Source organism: Pipistrellus hanaki (genome assembly GCF_964339955.1).
Source record: "Pipistrellus hanaki genome assembly, chromosome: 15".
Lineage (NCBI taxonomy): Eukaryota > Metazoa > Chordata > Mammalia > Chiroptera > Vespertilionidae > Pipistrellus > Pipistrellus hanaki.
Window position 1 is genome coordinate 38,830,062 of NC_140517.1, and position 16,429 is coordinate 38,846,490.

At 53.8% G+C, this 16,429-nt stretch overlaps 1 protein-coding gene across 1 annotated transcript; it reads right to left on the minus strand.

Annotated features, from left to right (window-relative positions):
* Positions 1 to 1,023: 1,023 nt before the first annotated feature.
* TGFB1 (transforming growth factor beta 1) lies at positions 1,024 to 15,982 on the minus strand. Its single transcript, XM_084860966.1, has 7 exons — positions 14,714 to 15,982; positions 11,569 to 11,729; positions 9,578 to 9,695; positions 7,914 to 7,991; positions 7,620 to 7,767; positions 1,757 to 1,910; positions 1,024 to 1,327 (listed from the first exon to the last, which is right to left on the minus strand). Exons 1-7 carry the CDS (start codon positions 15,069 to 15,071, stop codon positions 1,169 to 1,171), a joined length of 1,176 nt encoding a protein of 391 aa, XP_084717092.1. The 5' UTR covers positions 15,072 to 15,982; the 3' UTR covers positions 1,024 to 1,168.
* Positions 15,983 to 16,429: the final 447 nt, after the last annotated feature.

Here is a 16,429-nt window from a genome sequence, read left to right on the forward strand (position 1 = left end):
CACCTAAGTCAGATCATATCCCCTCTTTATACAGAATCTGGTCATGACGCCCATCCTCCCCTGGGGTACAGATCCTCACGGGTTCCCACATCCCCAGGGCTGATGTGCTCTGGCAAGCAGTACCGGTGCAGAGACCCTGAACTCCCGCTGCCTAGCAGCCTCTCTGTGCCACACTATTCCCATCGGTAAGTGGTCTATAGCAGAAGTTGGCAAGATTTTTCTACAAAGAGCCCAATAGCAAATATCTTTTACTTTGCATACAGTTTCTTCTCGACTTCGCCCTTGTAGCACTAAAACAGCCAGAGACATGGCTGTGCTCCAATAAAACTTTATTTACAGAAACAGGCAGCAGGTCAGAATTTGCCTGCAGGCTGTAGTTTGCCAACCCCTGCCGTGGGGAGAATGCAGTGAGCTGGGAGATTCATACCTGGCGTGGAGGATTATCACTCCGGCCTGTGAGTGTTACCACTGACTCAGCTCCCAACACCCTGCCCCTTGCCCCTCCCTTCCAACCACACTGGCCTCGTTCCTCCCTCCCTCACCCCAGTTTATCCTCACTTCCAGGCCTTTCCTTCTGTCCTCCCTCTTCCTTCCCTAAGCTGCCTTCAGGTCCCAAAAGCTACCTCCTCCAAGAAACCCTCCCTCTCCCATCTCTCACTCCATCCTGTTTCCTGCCTTCGTACCGTTTACACGCCGGCCTCTTCCTGGGAAGAAGGTTCCCGGTGGGCAGGAACTGTTCTCTCTGGACTTGCTTCCTCACCTTTAAAGTGGGCGTTATTAGAATCCCCGGTATCTCGGAGCTTGGTTGTGGTGATTGCGTGAGTTGATTAACATATGCACTTAGAACAAGGCCCAAAGTGCTCAATAAATAAGTCTAGTGCTTACCAGGAGTACACGGAACATAAGGGCTTGGTAAATGGTGAGGAGGGCAAATGAAAAGGGAAGAGGCGGAGCGGCAGGTGGAGCGGGAGCCCAGGAACATCGGTAGAGAGACCCTGTCAGGCCAAGACACTGAGACCCCAGTCCTCTCTCCACCTTTAATGGGCCCCGAGGTGGGCTTGGCCGGGAGGGGCGGGGAGGGCGGTGTCCTTAAATACATACAGCCGGCGGGGCTAGGGGGGGCGGGGAGGCGGCCGGGCCTGCCGGGGCGGGCGGGCGGGGCGGGGGCTCAGCTGCACTTGCAGGAGCGCACGATCATGTTGGACAGCTGCTCCACCTTGGGCTTGCGGCCCACGTAGTACACGATGGGCAGGGGCTCCAGCGCCTGCGGCACGCAGCACGGCGCAGCCGACGCGCCGGGGTTGTGCTGGTTGTACAGGGCCAGGACCTGCGGGAGGGCGGGCGGGTCAGCGCAGGGGTCAGACTGCCCCCACCTCCCTCCACCTCTTCTCTCCTGGCGGGTCAATATCCACCTCTCCACGTGTCCCACTCTTGATTTGTATCTCAATCATTCTTTCTACTTCCACCTCCTTGTCTCTGTGTATCACCCCGTGCCTTCCTGCCTTTTTCATTCTGTCTCATCGCTCCGTCTCTCTTTCTCCTTCCAAGCTACTCTGCCAGGTGGGTCTCCCCATATGCCTTGTCTTTAACTGTGCCCACCCGGTCTCTAGCTTTTTTCCCATCTCTTTATCACCCTCTCCTCCAGTCTGTCTATCTGTTTCTCCTTTCCCCACTTCACCTCTGAGTGAAACCCTCCCTCCTCTCCCTTCCCTCCCTCCCTCAGTCCCTGCCATCGCCAGCCCAGGGCCCGACGCACCTTGCTGTACTGCGTGTCCAGGCTCCAAATGTACGGGCAGGGCCCCAAGCAGAAGTTGGCGTGGTAGCCCTTGGGCTCGTGGATCCATTTCCAGCCCAGATCCTTGCGGAAGTCTATGTAGAGCTGCCGCACGCAGCAGTTTTTCTCCGTGGAACTGCGGGCAGGGACACGGGATGAAGAATCCAGGTCAGGTCAACAGAGGGGCCTGCAGAGGCTAGCCATGCCCCTGTGTGTGTGTGTGTGTGTGTGTGTGTGTGTGTTTCACTCTGCCCAGCACCATCTCCATCTCGGTCTCTCTTGCACCCACTGTGATAACAATAGCCAACAGTTATAATACTGATAATCGCCAACACTGATAAAGCACTTCCTCTGGCCAAGCATGTGCTAAGAGCAACATAATAAGCAGTGTCTCATGCACTGCTCAAAACAAGCTTGTAAGAAGCCAATCCACAGGGGACAGCTAATAAATCATGGCACATCCATGCACTGGAACATAAAACGGCGCAGCTCCATGTCCACTGGTCCATTCTACCTGTGCAACTACTGCTTACTGAATTAGTGTGAGCTGCCTGGGATCTACAGGGACTCAGGGCAAACAAAACAGACAGAAACCCTGTCCTCTGGGGCCAAATGCTGGAGACAGACTGTCACGTTGCTCTTCTGCTCTGAACATGGCCTGCTTCGCTAAGGACGGATGCCTTGAACCACAAGGCACCACTGGATTTGGCTAATCTCAACTCCCTCTCCATTTCCACTCTACTCCCGCCATACTAGTGCCCTCACTGTTCCTCCGACAGTCCTACCTCAGCGCCTTTGCACGTGCTGTTGTCTCTGCCTGGCTTGCCACTCACACAAATTTCTGCTGCAGCTTATTTCTTCACTTCCTTTAATTGATGCTTAAATGTCCTTCACTCAGGGAGCCTCAATCCTAGAACACTGCCTGGCATGCAGCGGGTGCTCAATAAATAAACTAATATCATCTCTTTTTATTTTATTTTTTTATGTTTAACTGATTTCAGAGAAGAAGGGAGAGGGGGAGAGAGATAGAAACATCAATGATGAGAGAGAATCATTGATCGGCTGCCTCTTGCACCAGCCATGGCTAATGTCATCTCTTTAAAGAGTCCTTGCTGGACCCTCCTACCCAGAATACCAATCCAAAATACAGTTCCAGCCGAAACCGGTTTGGCTCAGTGGATAGAGCGTCGGCCTGCGGACTGAAAGGTCCCGGGTTCAATTCCAGTCAAGGGCATGTACCTTGGTTGCAGGCACATCCCCAGTAGGGGGTGTGCAAGAGGCAGCTGATCGATGATTCTCTCTCATCGATGTTTCTAACTCTCCATCCCTCTCTCTTCCTCTCCGTATAAAATCAATAAAATATATTTTTTAAATCAATAAAATAAAAAAACAAAAAATAAAATACGGTTTCATTCCATATAACAACAGCATTGCAGAGATGCAAGAAAACATGAAAATGCCTGTGTCTGAAGTGAGACAAAACCTTAAAACCTGTGGAAGCTGGATAAGAGCTCATTATACCATCCTGGTTGCTTTTATATACATTTAAAATGTTCATAATAAAAATTAGAATAGGAAAAATACTCTCAAATATCTCTATCCTTTCATCTGATTTATTTTCCTTCTTAGAACTCATTTATTAATTCTTTTATTTATTAGATATTGATTTATTTGTTCATTATCTGCCTTCCTCTGAGGACAGGATATTTTGTCTGTTTTATCTCCTAAGGTACCTCTACAGTGCAAGGCACACAGTAGGCACTCTGCAAATATTGGATGTATAAATTAATTGTTCAATGTGTTAGGTTTTAAAAAGCACATTGGAGCCCTGGTTGGTTTTGCTCAGTGGATAGAACATTGGCCTGCAGACTGAAGGATCCCAGGTTCGATTTCAGTCAAGGGCACATGCCTGGGTTGTGGGCTTGATCACCAGTAGGGGACATGAAGGAGGCAACCGATCAATGATTCTCTCTCATCATTAATGTTTCTATCTCTCTTTCCCTCTCCCTTCCTCTCTGAAATAAATAAAAAACATTTTTAAGCACATTGGAGAATAGTGGTGAATAAGATGCTACTGTTCTGGATTCATGATCTCTGTCCCATGTTCAGATCCAAGGGCCAGTCCTCCTAAGTTGGGGCCCAGGCTTCTGCTTGTATGAAAGGACCTGGGCACTAAATGTGCAGACCCTGGGGCCATGGCTGAGATGAACAGAGAGCATGGCTAAAAAGCTTGACTTATGGGCAGACAGGATCTTTATATTCCATGTTTATAACATGTGGGAGAAGCACTATGCAAAGCTACAGGTACAGTATGATCCAAATTCTGTTTGGCATAAAGCAACTGGAAGGAAATTTATTGAAATGTTGATGGTGACCTTTTGTATGTGGTATAATGAGTAATATCTTTTATTTTTACTATGGCATTTATATTTAGTATGATGAACAATAGTCTTTATCCTTTCCAAATTCTTAACAGTGGATATGTGTTACTTCTAGAATCAGAAAATAAATGGAAAGAAAATGTAGTCCCTTCACTCCCCTCAAATATAAGACTATCATTTGGGCAAAATAAATTAATACATGGCTATCTGTAAGTGCCTCATGTAGATACTCTTTGGAAGGAGACACAAACATAATAAAAGTGGCTGCCTCTTCGGCGAGAGGTTGGGGGTTAGAGCTGGAGGGTCTCTGAGATCCTTTCTCGGTTTGGTCCATGTGCACGTATTTACCTATTCAAATAGTAATCAATAAAGAACTCATCAATTCATTTCAAAACTGCATGGCAGGTTTTTTTTATTATTCCCATTTGAAGGATGAAAACCAGCCTCAGAGAAGAATGCTGCCTGCTCACATACAGTAGGTAAGTGGTGAAGCTTGTGGCCAGGTTTACAGCTGACTCTATGCCACCCAGAGCTTGTGGCCTCATCTGCCCCGCACAACCATGTCAGCTCGGCAGAGGGCAAAGGAGTGATGACACAGGGTCTTCTGGGGCAAGACCTTCCCACGAGCCCCAGAGCCCTAAGAAGGGAGTCAGGGAGCTGAGATCCCTGAGCTCTGCCGGTCCCTCCACAGTCTGGTTAGGACTCAGTTTCCCCATCAAAGATGGGGAAATAAAGTGTTGGTGACCTGAGGGCCAAGGAGGTATCAGGAAGTCTATGTGTGGGCTCAGGGAGGGTCCTGAGCCTCCCAAACCATATGCACAGAGATGTGTATGTATGCACATACTTCTGGGAGAAAAGGTGCCTGGCTTCTGGCTTCTCAGTGGGGTCCTAGGCTCACAAAAGTGGAAGAGTCTCTGTCCAGAATAATCTTTACTTTGTGTGCCAAATCTGATGTGTTCTGAGGGCTAAGATCTGAAGAGTCTGTGATTCTATTATCCAACTTAGCCATTCTCCATGTGAGGTCCCAAATCAGCAGCAGTATCACCAGGAACTTGTGGGGAATGCAAGTTCTCAGGCTCCACCGATACTCCTGAACCAGAAACTGGGGGTTGGAGATGAGAGGTAGCAGGCCAGATTTAGCAAGCCCTCCAGGTGGCCCTGAGGCACTTATACTTCAGGGCCTGCTGCATTCCGGGCCCGTTACACACGCAGCCGGGGCCCTTACAGAGCTCTCCCGTTCAGTCAGCCCAACAGGACCCAACAGGGCCTGATGAGTGAAAGAAACCCAGGGCCCCACACGGACGCTGGACGCTGGGGAAGGAAGGGTCAGGGAAGCTTCCCCATGGAGATGGTGTTTGAGCTAAGAACAAGAATATGGTGTTTGAACCTCAAACATACAAAAAGCAGAGAATATTTTTTTGAACCCTCATGTCTCCATCACCCAGCTTCAACATTTAGCAAGTCATGGCCAGTTTCACTGTATCTCTACTCCTACCACTTCCTCTCCCCATATCACTCCACCCAGAAATATTTCTATACGTATCTCCAAGAAATGCAGAACTATTTTAAAACACAACCACAATACCACATAAGAAAAATTAATAATTCCTTGATATCATCAGATTATCTAGTTCGTATTTTCCCAACTGTTTCATAAACATCTTTTTTTTTAGTCTGCACAAATTAAGATCCAAATAAGGTTTACACATTGCTCTTGGTTGATGTATCTCTTAAGATTGTTCTTTTAAATCTACAGAACCATCTCTTTATTTCCCACCTTTGCATTATATGTGTTGAGGAAACTTAAGTCAGGTCTCCCACAATCTAGATGTTGCTGACTGTGGTGGTGTTTAACATGCTCCACTATCCCTATATTTCTAGAAAATTGGAAGTTGGCAGCCATCTTGATCAACTTCAGGTTCAATTTTTTTTTTTTTTTTTTGCATGACTTCCTAGGTGACTTTGTGTCCCTCTCAATGGAGGCTTACATGGCTGCCTGCCTTTCTTTGTAATGTTATTAGCTGTTGGCACTCAAGACCTCAATCTGTTCATTCATTCACTGAGTTGCTGGGCTGAGGGTAGGATCTGCAAGGAACTTGGGAGAAGAGCTAACTTTCCAGCGGGGGACTAGCATATGACAAAACTCCAGGGGCACCATCAACATATTAAGCAGAGGCCAGGGTAGCTCAGTGGTTGAGCATCTACCTATGAACCAGAGGTCAGGATTGCAGGCTCGATCCCAAGTACAGGGCATGCAGGAGGCAGCCGATCAATGATTATCTATCATTATTGATGTTTCCCTCCTTTCCCCTCTGAAATCAGTAAATAAATAAGTATATTTATTTTATATTAAGTAAGGGAGGGACAGGATCAGATTATACTAATTTCACAACATTCTAACTCTGAATTTTAACATTCTAGAAATCCAAGTTTTCAACTTCCTTGGACTACAGTACACCAGCATCTTCAAGACACTCACACTCCAACAGCACTTCCAACTTTCTAGGAGTTCCACATTCCAACTCTCGAGGATCTTGGCATTCTTGAATTCCAATATTTCACTACCGCATTCCAACATTCCAAAGTTCTGAGCCCATCATCACTCAAGAGGGCCAAGCTGCCACTGTCCAAGATCCCGGCCTTCACAGAATGCGCATGCCGACACCAAGCCCAGCACTCTAGGGCACCAATATTCTGGCTTTCTCCAGATGCCATTTGTGAAGGCTAACATTTTAACAGTATTTTATCCTCCGAGCCCAAGATTTGAGGATTGCAATCTGCCAGCACTGGACACACCAATCTGTCAATAGACAGGAATCCAAAAGGGCAATTCTGAATTCCCAGGTTCTAGGATCCCAACACTCCTTGAGCCCAATACTGTCAGATTTCAATAACTAACACTGAATTCTAGCATCCTAGAACCTGAACACTTTAGGACAGTGGTTCTCAACCTTCCTAATGCCGTGACCCTTTAATACAGTTCATGTTGTGGTGACCCCCAACCGTAAAATTGTTTTCGTTGCTACTTCATACAGGTTGAAAACACTTATATTTACATTATGAATCATAACAGTAGCAAAATTACAGTTATGAAGTAGCAACGAAAATAATTTTACGGCTGGGGGTCACCACAACATGAGGAACTGTATTAAAGGGTCGCGGCATTAGGAAGGTTGAGAACCACTGCTCTAAGGAGCCCAACCTGCCAATAATTTCAAAGACCGAATCCCCACATTCTTGGTGTTCAACATTCTAATAGCCTCTGATTCCCACACACCAGCAAGAAAACAACACGATCTCAACATTCTAGGACTCTCAGGCCACACATCCCTGCATTCTAAGACTCAAACCTCATCCCCTAAGTTTTCCAGGCTGAAGGAGATACTAGCCCGAGTATAGTACCAGCCAGGTGCCCACCCCGCAGCACTGGTCAGGCCTCCCAGCTGGAAGGCCTCAGTTTTCACCTGAAGCAGTAGTTGGTGTCCAGGGCTCGGCGGTGCCGAGGGCTGTGCATGTGCTGTGCTCTCTCCAGCGGGGTGGCCATGAGAAGCAGGAAGGGCCGGTTTCTGCCATGAATGGTGGCCAGGTCACCCCGGCGGTCAATACTGATTCCTGTTTTAGTTTGGGAGTCAGGGGGTGAGGGGTGGGGAGACATACACACACTCAGGTGGTGAATGGGGGATGGGCTGGGCGAGGAGGGGACACACACACACACACACACACTGCACATGGCACCGAGACAGAAGGGTGGGCCTCACCGTTGATTTCCACATGGAGTGTGTCATCTTTGCTGTCACAGGAGCAGTGGGCACTGAGGCGAAAGCCCTTGATTTCATCTATGAGGAGAGGGGAGCCACAGTGTGAGGGTGTGGCTCACCAGCCCCTGGGGGAGAAGGCAGGAAGGCGCAAGCCAGCTGCCCTCTCACTGACCCTCCTGCTGCAGCTCTCTGCCTTGCTGCCTCTCCCTCCACCTTCAGGTCTCAGTTCAAATGTCACCTCCTCCAAGAGGCCCTGCGGGATGCGGGCCCACTCCCACTATCACACCACTTTATTTTCCCCACAGCACTGACCCTCCGGGTCCCTGGTATTTGGCTATTTATTTCCCTCATTGTTCTCAGTGGAGAGCAGGATGCATGGGGGCAGGGATCCTTGCTTTCTTGTTCCCTGCAGGGGCTGGCTTGCAATGATAAAAACAAACCTCTACTGAGTGCAGGAGGGTACACTGAGTGCCAGGCATGTTCTGAAACTCTGTGGGCAGGATCTCCTTTCACCCTCACCAAAGCCACCGTTTCCCAGAAGAGGGTGCCCAGGCACACAGAGAGGACGTGACCTGTCCCAGGTGCGAAAAGGCAGGGCTGAGAGAAAGGCTTCTTGAATGAATGAGTGTGTTTTCTAAGCTCCTACTATGTGCTGGACCCTGTACTGAGGGCTCCAGGCTCAAATAATGACCTTTGTCCAGTGGCCCCAGACACTCCTCGCAATGCCCACCTGCTTCCTAACCCCCCTCTTTTCATCTGGCCAAACCACCACTGACCCCATGAGTCTCAACACATTCGCCCTTAACCCCGGGAAGCCCTCCTGGGCCACCTCCTCCAGATGGGTTTGGTTATCGGCTCTGGGCTCCCCGCTCCTGGCCCTGATCGTTCCAGTCATCACTGCCTGCTAGGGCTTTGGCAAGACTTCCCAGGTGTCTGGAAGTAATGGTGAGGACAGCGCCTAGAAGTCTGCTTGGCTACCACTGTCTCCCTTGCACCACCACCCAGGGCCAGGCACAGAGCAGGCACCTACCAGCATGTACTGAATGGCGGCATGAGTAAGAGGGAGATTAGGGAGGGAGAGGTGGACGCTGTGGGCTCAGCTGGGACAGGACAGAGGCCATCTCCTTCCAGACAGATTGCATGCACCAGGCTCTCCCGAAGTAAAGGCCTTTGCATATCCTGTCCCTCTGCCTCCAACAGTCTTGCCCTCCTTCCCTGGGCTGGTTCCACTCATCCCTCAGACGCTGGCTCTGCTGTCCCCTCCCCCCTCCTGGAAGCCCTCCTGGATCCCAGTCTGTGCAGCCACCTCCTCTGGGATCCCCATTCTAGGCTCACCCATTCTGGGTCATTACTACCTGATTTACAGGACCTCCATCCTCTTCCCCCACCCCAACAGTGGGCCATGAGCTCTGTGAGGGCAAGGCTGGAGTTGTTTTTATCCCTACTGTGTCCCCAGAATCACCCAGCACGGGCCGGTGCTCAGGAAATGGATCAAACCATTAATCACTCAGGTTTGAGTGTCTGGGCGGAGGGCCAGGTCTCGGCTCTTTGGCACCAACACAGGGCGGGAGGGTGAGAGGTGGTGTGTGTGTGCTAGGCAGAGTAGTTGCAGGACAATGGGGTCCCATTTGCAAAACAGGGTGGGGCAGGTAAGTGGTCCTCACCTTTGAGGCTCAGCCACTGCCGCACGACTCCAGTGACCTCAAAGGACAGCCACTCAGGCGTGTCGCTGGGGGACAGCAGCTGGTTGCTGAGGTAGCGCCAAGAGTTGTTGCTGTATTTCTGGGGGATGAGGAATGGGAGGAGAGAGATGGTGGGTAGATGCTGCCATGCACCTTCACATCCACTGCCTGCACCCCCACCCCAGCTGCTCCTCTAAATGGGCCTTTGACAGTCCCCTCCCAGCCATCCACGCCCTGGGGACCCACAGGAACCACCTGGGCCACAGCGAGCTCCAGGCTGGGGGTCAAGGCACCCAAGTTGCTCAGCCTCAGACCCTGATCCTCTTTGGAGCCGAGGAAATTCTTTTCTCTCTCTGGGCTTCAGTTTCCTTGCTGGTGAGATGTCAGGCCCCTGTGAGCTTGGACAGCCCATTGCTCAGCTTTTCCTGCAGACACCTGGGCTTCACTCAGCATACATTTCTGCACATTTGACACTCTCAGTTCTGAGTCTACAACTTTCTAGGGGCTTATGTTCCAAGTCATTCTATAACTCCAGGGTCTGACAGCATCCCAAGAATTACAGTCAATGAGCCCAAGACGTTCTAAGAGGTTAATGTTCCACAAGTCCGGGAGTCTGACGCGCCATAAGCCTAGAAGCTGTAAGCACCACTCTCCTGTGGAACGATCCCTGGTTCTGGACAGAATGCTCCAGGAGTGGCAGCATGAAGTTGGGTTCTCTAGATGCCAAGGAGTTAACAGGAGACAAAGTTCCCTTGTTGTATGAGTCTACCATCTACCGTCACATCTAACGTTCCACGTGACACAGAATCTAGGCCACTTGACCTTCTAGAGAACCCAACTCTCCCAGAGGCCCCGATCTCCCTGAAGATTCCAAATGTTCTAGAACAGAGCTATCCAAGAGACCCCTCTGTGACGTGGAAATGTTCTGGATCTGTGGTGTCCCATATAGCCGCTAGCCACATGTGACTACGGCTGCTTGAAATATGGCCCGTGGGACTAAGGAATTGAATTTTTGCTTTTAATTGTAATAAACTTAAATGGCCATGTGTAACTAGAGGTTTCCCTATGGGACAGAGCAGGTCCAGAACCCTGAACTGTTCTAGAGATTTCAATTTTCAAGTTACCTGCGTTCTATTTTTTTTTTTTTTTAATAAATTTTATTGATTTTTTACAGAGAGGAAAAGAGAAGGATAGAGAGCTAGAAACATCGATGAGAGAGGAACATCGACCAGCTGCCTCTTGCACAAACCCCACTGGGGATGTGCCCGCAACCAATATATTGTACATGCCCCTGACAGGAATTGAACCTGGGACCTTTCAGTCCACAGACTGACACTCTATTCACTGAGCCAAACCGGTTTCAGCGTTACCTGCGTTCTAGAATCCAGTTGCTAAGATTCCAGCCTTCTAAGTGGTTAACATTCTAGGGTGCTAGGAGTCTGGAGTTTTTTTGTTGTTGTTTTGAAATATATTTTATTGATTTTTTACAGAGAGGAAGGTGGAGGGACAGAGAGCTAGAAACATCGACCAGTTGCCTCTTGCACACCCTCTACTGGGGATGTACCCGCAACCAAGGTACATGCCCTTGACTGGAATCGAACCTGGGACCTTTCAGTCCGCAAGCCGATGCCCTATCCACTGAGCCAAACCGGTTTCGGCAGGAGTCTGGAGTTTTAAAGAGCCCTATGGTCAACATCGGTTTGGCTCTATGGATAGAGACTGAAGGGTCCTGCAGACTGAAGGGCTCCAGTTTCGATTCCGGTCAAGGGCATATACCTTGGTTGGGGGCACATCCCCAGTAAGGGGTGTGCAGGAGGCAGCTGGTCGATGTTTCTCTCCCATTGATGTTTCTAGCTCTCTATCCCTCTCCCTTTCTCTCTGTAAAAAAAAATCAATTATTTTAAAAAATAAAATAAAATAAAAACAAAGAGCCCTATGATTCCATGGTCTGTCTGCATGGCCCATGCCCCCACCTGGTACAGCTCCACGTGTTGCTCCACTTTCAACTTGTGCCTCTGCAGGCGCAGCTCGGCTCGGGAGAGCAACTGGGGTTCAGGCACCGCTTCCCGGAGATCCGACGTGTTGAAGAACATATATATGCTGTGTGTGTTGTGCTTGTATGTCTTATAGATTTCTAGGCAGGAGAGAAGAAAGGGGATGTCAGCGGTGTGGCTGCGGAAGGGGAGCTGATACACCCCAAGGGTGAGGAGCCTGGGCTCCAGAGCTGACAGCCCCGGGTGGGAGTCCGACCCTGACCGTGGATGAGTGGCTTGCTCTCTCTGGCTTTATTTCCTCCTCTCTGAACCCTTCTCTCCCATCATCTGTCAAGTGCCCATTCAATACAGGCTAGCGCCAAAGGTGTCTGTTTGCTAGATCTTCTCAGTACTTGGAGCCTCAAATGCAAGTCACGTGGCAGTGTAGGGTCAAGGGCATTTGGAGCAGACCCTGCCTCTGCTGCCTTTGAGCTCTGTGACCTTGGCGAGTCTCAGTTTCTTGCTATTCTTTGGAAAATGGCAACCACATCAAGCTCCCTGCCTTCCTACCCAGGGTCTCCTAACTGAAGTGCTGGCGTAACTTTGAGCAAGTGAATTCCTGTGCCAGATTCTCACCTGTGAAACAGGGACGGATTGCAGGATGAGAGTGTGAAGTGAGACGAAGCAGATAAAGCACTTTGCATTTAAACTTCACAATAATCCCATGAGGAAGATACTATTATTACACCCGTTCTCCAGGTAGTAAAACAGACACAACGAGATCAAGTAATTTGTCCCAAAGTCACATAGCTAGGAAGCTGCAGAATGGGGATTCAAACTCAAGCAGTCAGTTTCCTGAGACAACACCTAAGCTAATGCGATATTATTATTATTGTGATTAGCAATTGCTTCCTCCCTCAGCTGGTTAGAAAAGGCAAAGTTTATTCTAGGTAGGAATAGCTCAGCAGTGGGGGAGAAAATTAGCAGGTGTTTTCTAGACTAGGAAAAGTTTGGGGTTGAGGTTGAGGGAACTCTGGATAAACGGGGACATCTGCTTTAGGCCTCTGCAGTGGGGAGGTAAGAACAGAGACAGGCTCTGAGAAATGTCAGAGGAAAACCCTTCTGTGGGCCCCCATCCTCTACCATCCCCCCTCCAGCCAGACCAGTCCCGCCTCCTACAAATAAGCACTATTTTGGTCCAGGGGTTACTCAGCCAACCCCAGAGGAAGGGAGACAGGGAGGGAGGGAGGGAAAGGAGGGAGGAAAGGGGTCAGGGATCCACAGAGGGAGGGAGGGCGAGACCACAGAGACCAGAGACGGGGAGAGGTAGGAGGAGGTGTGGAGGAGGAGTAGAGGCAAGAGATGGAGACTACTAAGGATGAGAGCTGGGCTGTCTGGCACCAAGGTGATTGCTCAGGGTTAGAAGAGATAATAAATGCAATCATGCTATTGGCCACTGGTACCCTCATTCATTCCAAAACGTTAATAAATAGCTTCCTGGTATTGAGAGAGAGGAAGAAAAAAAAAAAGAGATGGAGACTAATGAAGGGGAGGGAGAGATGGGAAGACAGAGATGGAAGGAAGACCACACACACACACACACACACACACACACACACACGGAGAGGAACACAGGGTTTGGGAGCCGGAGGGAGAGCATTGAAGGTGTCTTCGTTAAATCTCTACAAAAAAAGGGTGAAGCGATTACGGAAAAGGTGAGGCGGACCTGTGAGGGGGGGATGGGCGGTATTTGGCTGGAGCCACAACTGGGCAAAGGAATGGGCTGGGGACCCGCGAGTCCACCGCCCAAGAGGGAAAGTGAAAGGCTGGGGGCCGCCCCAAGGCGCAGGGCCCCTGGGGACCCCTGGGTCCCCGCGTGGGCGCCGACGGGGCGGGCCCACGGCCGTCCCGCCCGGAACTGGGGTGAACAGGGCGGGAGGCGCGGCGGCCGCCGCGAGGGCGGGGACCGGACCTGCCTCATCTCGCCCCAGGCTCCGCGCGGTCCCCACCCCCGGGGCACGGGGGGAGGAAGGGAAGAGGGCGGGCGGGCCAGGCGGCCGGACGCCGGGGTTTCCCCAGCCTCGCGGGGAGGAACTGGCACTATGGGGTCTAGACTCTCAGCCTGTAGCTGTGGGGTCCCCCCCACCCCCCTTCGGGACGCGCAGCTCCTCCCCCCGCGCGTGGCACCCACGAGGGACTTCCGCGCCCCAACCTTGTGGATCGCACCTCCCCGCCGCTCCCCCTGCGGCTGGACTCCTCACTCAGCCCGCAGCACGGGGTTCGCGGCTCCCAGCAGCACCGTCTCCCTCCCCCCTCCCCAGCCCGCCTTTCCCACGCCTGCGCCCCTCGCTCCGGAGCGCTCCTTCCCACGACCCCGTCTTCTCGGTTCCCCGGGGCCCGCTTCCTCGGCGGGCTGTCCCCTCGCGCGTCCATCTGCGAACCACTCTGGGCACCTCACCGCGCACCCCCGGCCCCCCCTGGGGTCCCAGCTCTCCTCCCGCTAGTTTCCCCCTCCCTCGGCCCCTTTCTCCCAGGATGTCTCACCTCCTCACCGCTCCCCCAACCCCGCGTCCCTTGCACCCTCTGCAAGCGGGCCCACTCCATTTTCCTGAGCCTCCAAAGGGCCTGTCGAGGTTGTGTCGAGGTTGGACTTCATACTGAGGGCACTGGGGAGTTCGTCCTCACCTGGCTTTTCTGCCCTTGGATTTTCCCATCTCGGGACCCCTGAGCCCGCACCAGCGTTCCCCGCTGCCTCTCCTCGCTCCACACCGGGGTCTCGCCTCTCCCAGAGCAAGCAGGGCCCTCTCTCTGCAGCCCCCGCACCCCGGTGCACCCCGGAGGTAAAGTCCTTTTCTAGGCGCTCCCCCCCACTTGTTTCTCTCCCACTGAGGGGCTACCCCACGGCCCCCTATGTCCCTGTCGCCTCCAGAGGAGGTCACTGCGCTCACTGCCTCCTCTCCGCACCAGACACCTGGCGGGGAGGAAGCTCAACCCAGTCTCTGGGGAGGAGGGGGCCTCCCGCGCTCCCGGCGCCCCCCGAGGTCCACTTCCTCCAGCCAGTTCCCTCCCCCGGTGATTCCCTCCCGGACCCCGGCCCGCGGCACCCCGGGGCTCCCCCGGGCGCCCCCGCCCCGGGCGGGCTCACCGTGGTTGTTGTCCAGGGTCAGCACGCGGTTGACCTCCTTGGCGTAGTAGTCCGCCTCGGGCTCGGGCTCGGGCGCCGCGCCCTCCCCGGCCACCCGGTCGCGGGTGCTGTTGTAAAGCGCCAGCACGGCCTCGGGCAGCGGCCCTGGGGGCACGTCCCCCTGGCTCGGGGGGCTGGCGAGCCGCAGCTTGGACAGAATCTGGCCGCGGATGGCCTCGATGCGTTTCAGCTTCACCATCTCCATGTCGATGGTCTTGCAGGTGGACAGTCCGGCGGCCGGCCGGCCGGGCGCCAGCACCAGCAGCCACAGCAGCGGCAGCAGCAGCGGCAGCAGCAGCCGCAGCCCGGAGGGCGGCATGGGGGAGGCGGCGCCCCCCGGCTCTGCCGGGAGCGCGGGCCGGGCTGCTGTGGGCACAGGGAGGCCCCGCTCCTGCCGGGGCTGGGGGTGGGGGTCTCCCGCCGAAAGGTGGGAGAGTCTGCGGGTGAACGGGGGATACGGGGTGGGGGGCAGAGCTGAGGTCCTCAGGGAGGAGGGAGGGGGTGCTGGTGAACGGCTGCTGGTTGTCTTAGGAAAAGCCCGAGATGGGAGCGATCGCTAACGGAGGAGGGTGGTCTTGAACGCGGACGCTGAGACGGGTCTGCCTCCCGTCCCGGAGGGGACAGGTCCGGGGCGCGCTGGGGCTCGGAGCGAGGCTGGGGGCGGGGAGCGCGCAGGGGGTGCGCCCGAGGTCTTGGGTCCAGCCTTCGCGGTCGGTCGTCGGGTTCGCGTTTCCTGAGGGCTGGTCCGGAATCGGGGTGCCTGGGGGACGCCGAGTGGGGCGCAGGGAGGGAGCGAGCGTCCGAGGCGGCGAGGCGGTCTGGGATCCCCGAGTCCTGTCTCCGTGCTGGGCAGGCGGTCCCCGCGCTCCGGCTCCCGGCGGCAGCGGAAAAGTCTCAAAACTTTTTTCCTCTTCTCCCCACCAGCCCGTCCCTCCTCCCGCTCCTCCTCCCCCCTCCCCGCGGCGGCGGCGGCGGCGGGGGCGGCTCGTCTCAGACTCTGGGGCCTCGGGCTGCGCCTTCCTCCGCTCCCGGCGGGTGGCTCCGAGCCGGGGGGGTGCGCCCCTCAGGGGGCGTCCCCCCTGCCCCCGGCCGGGGGCCTGGCTGTAGAGGCTCCGCCGCGGGAGGAGGGAGCGGGGCGGCCCGGGGCGCGGATGGCGGCGGCGGGAGGACCGGCTAGAGGGGCGGGGGGGTTTTGAAGCCGCCCCGGCCCCACCCAGGAAGCGCTCGGGGCGGGGGCGGCCCCCGGGGGAGGGCAATCAGGGGGGGCCTGGCCACAGTCCTCAGCTCGCGTGGGCGGGCTCCGAGGGGGGTCTCTTAAGCCGCCCGGGAGGGGGCGGGCACCCCGGCCCCGCCCCAAGCGGAGTGCTGCCTCCTGGTGGCTGACAGCTACCAAAGCGAATGCGGTGGCTTGGATGGCTATGGGGATGGGTGGGGGGTTGGGGGTGTGACGGAGAGAACGAGCCCTGGTGGGGAGGGCTCAGTCAGAGGATAGAGACAGAATACAAGGGGTCAGGAGAGGGGACCCAGAATGGAGAGGGTGGGAGACTGGGGCAGAGGGGCCCAGGGGCCCAGAGGAGGAAAACCCCCAAGGAGAGGGGCTCATAGGGAGTCACCCAGAGTTTAAGGCAGAGAAAGCGGAAGACAAGTCACCCAGAGTTTAAGGCAGAGAAAGGGGAA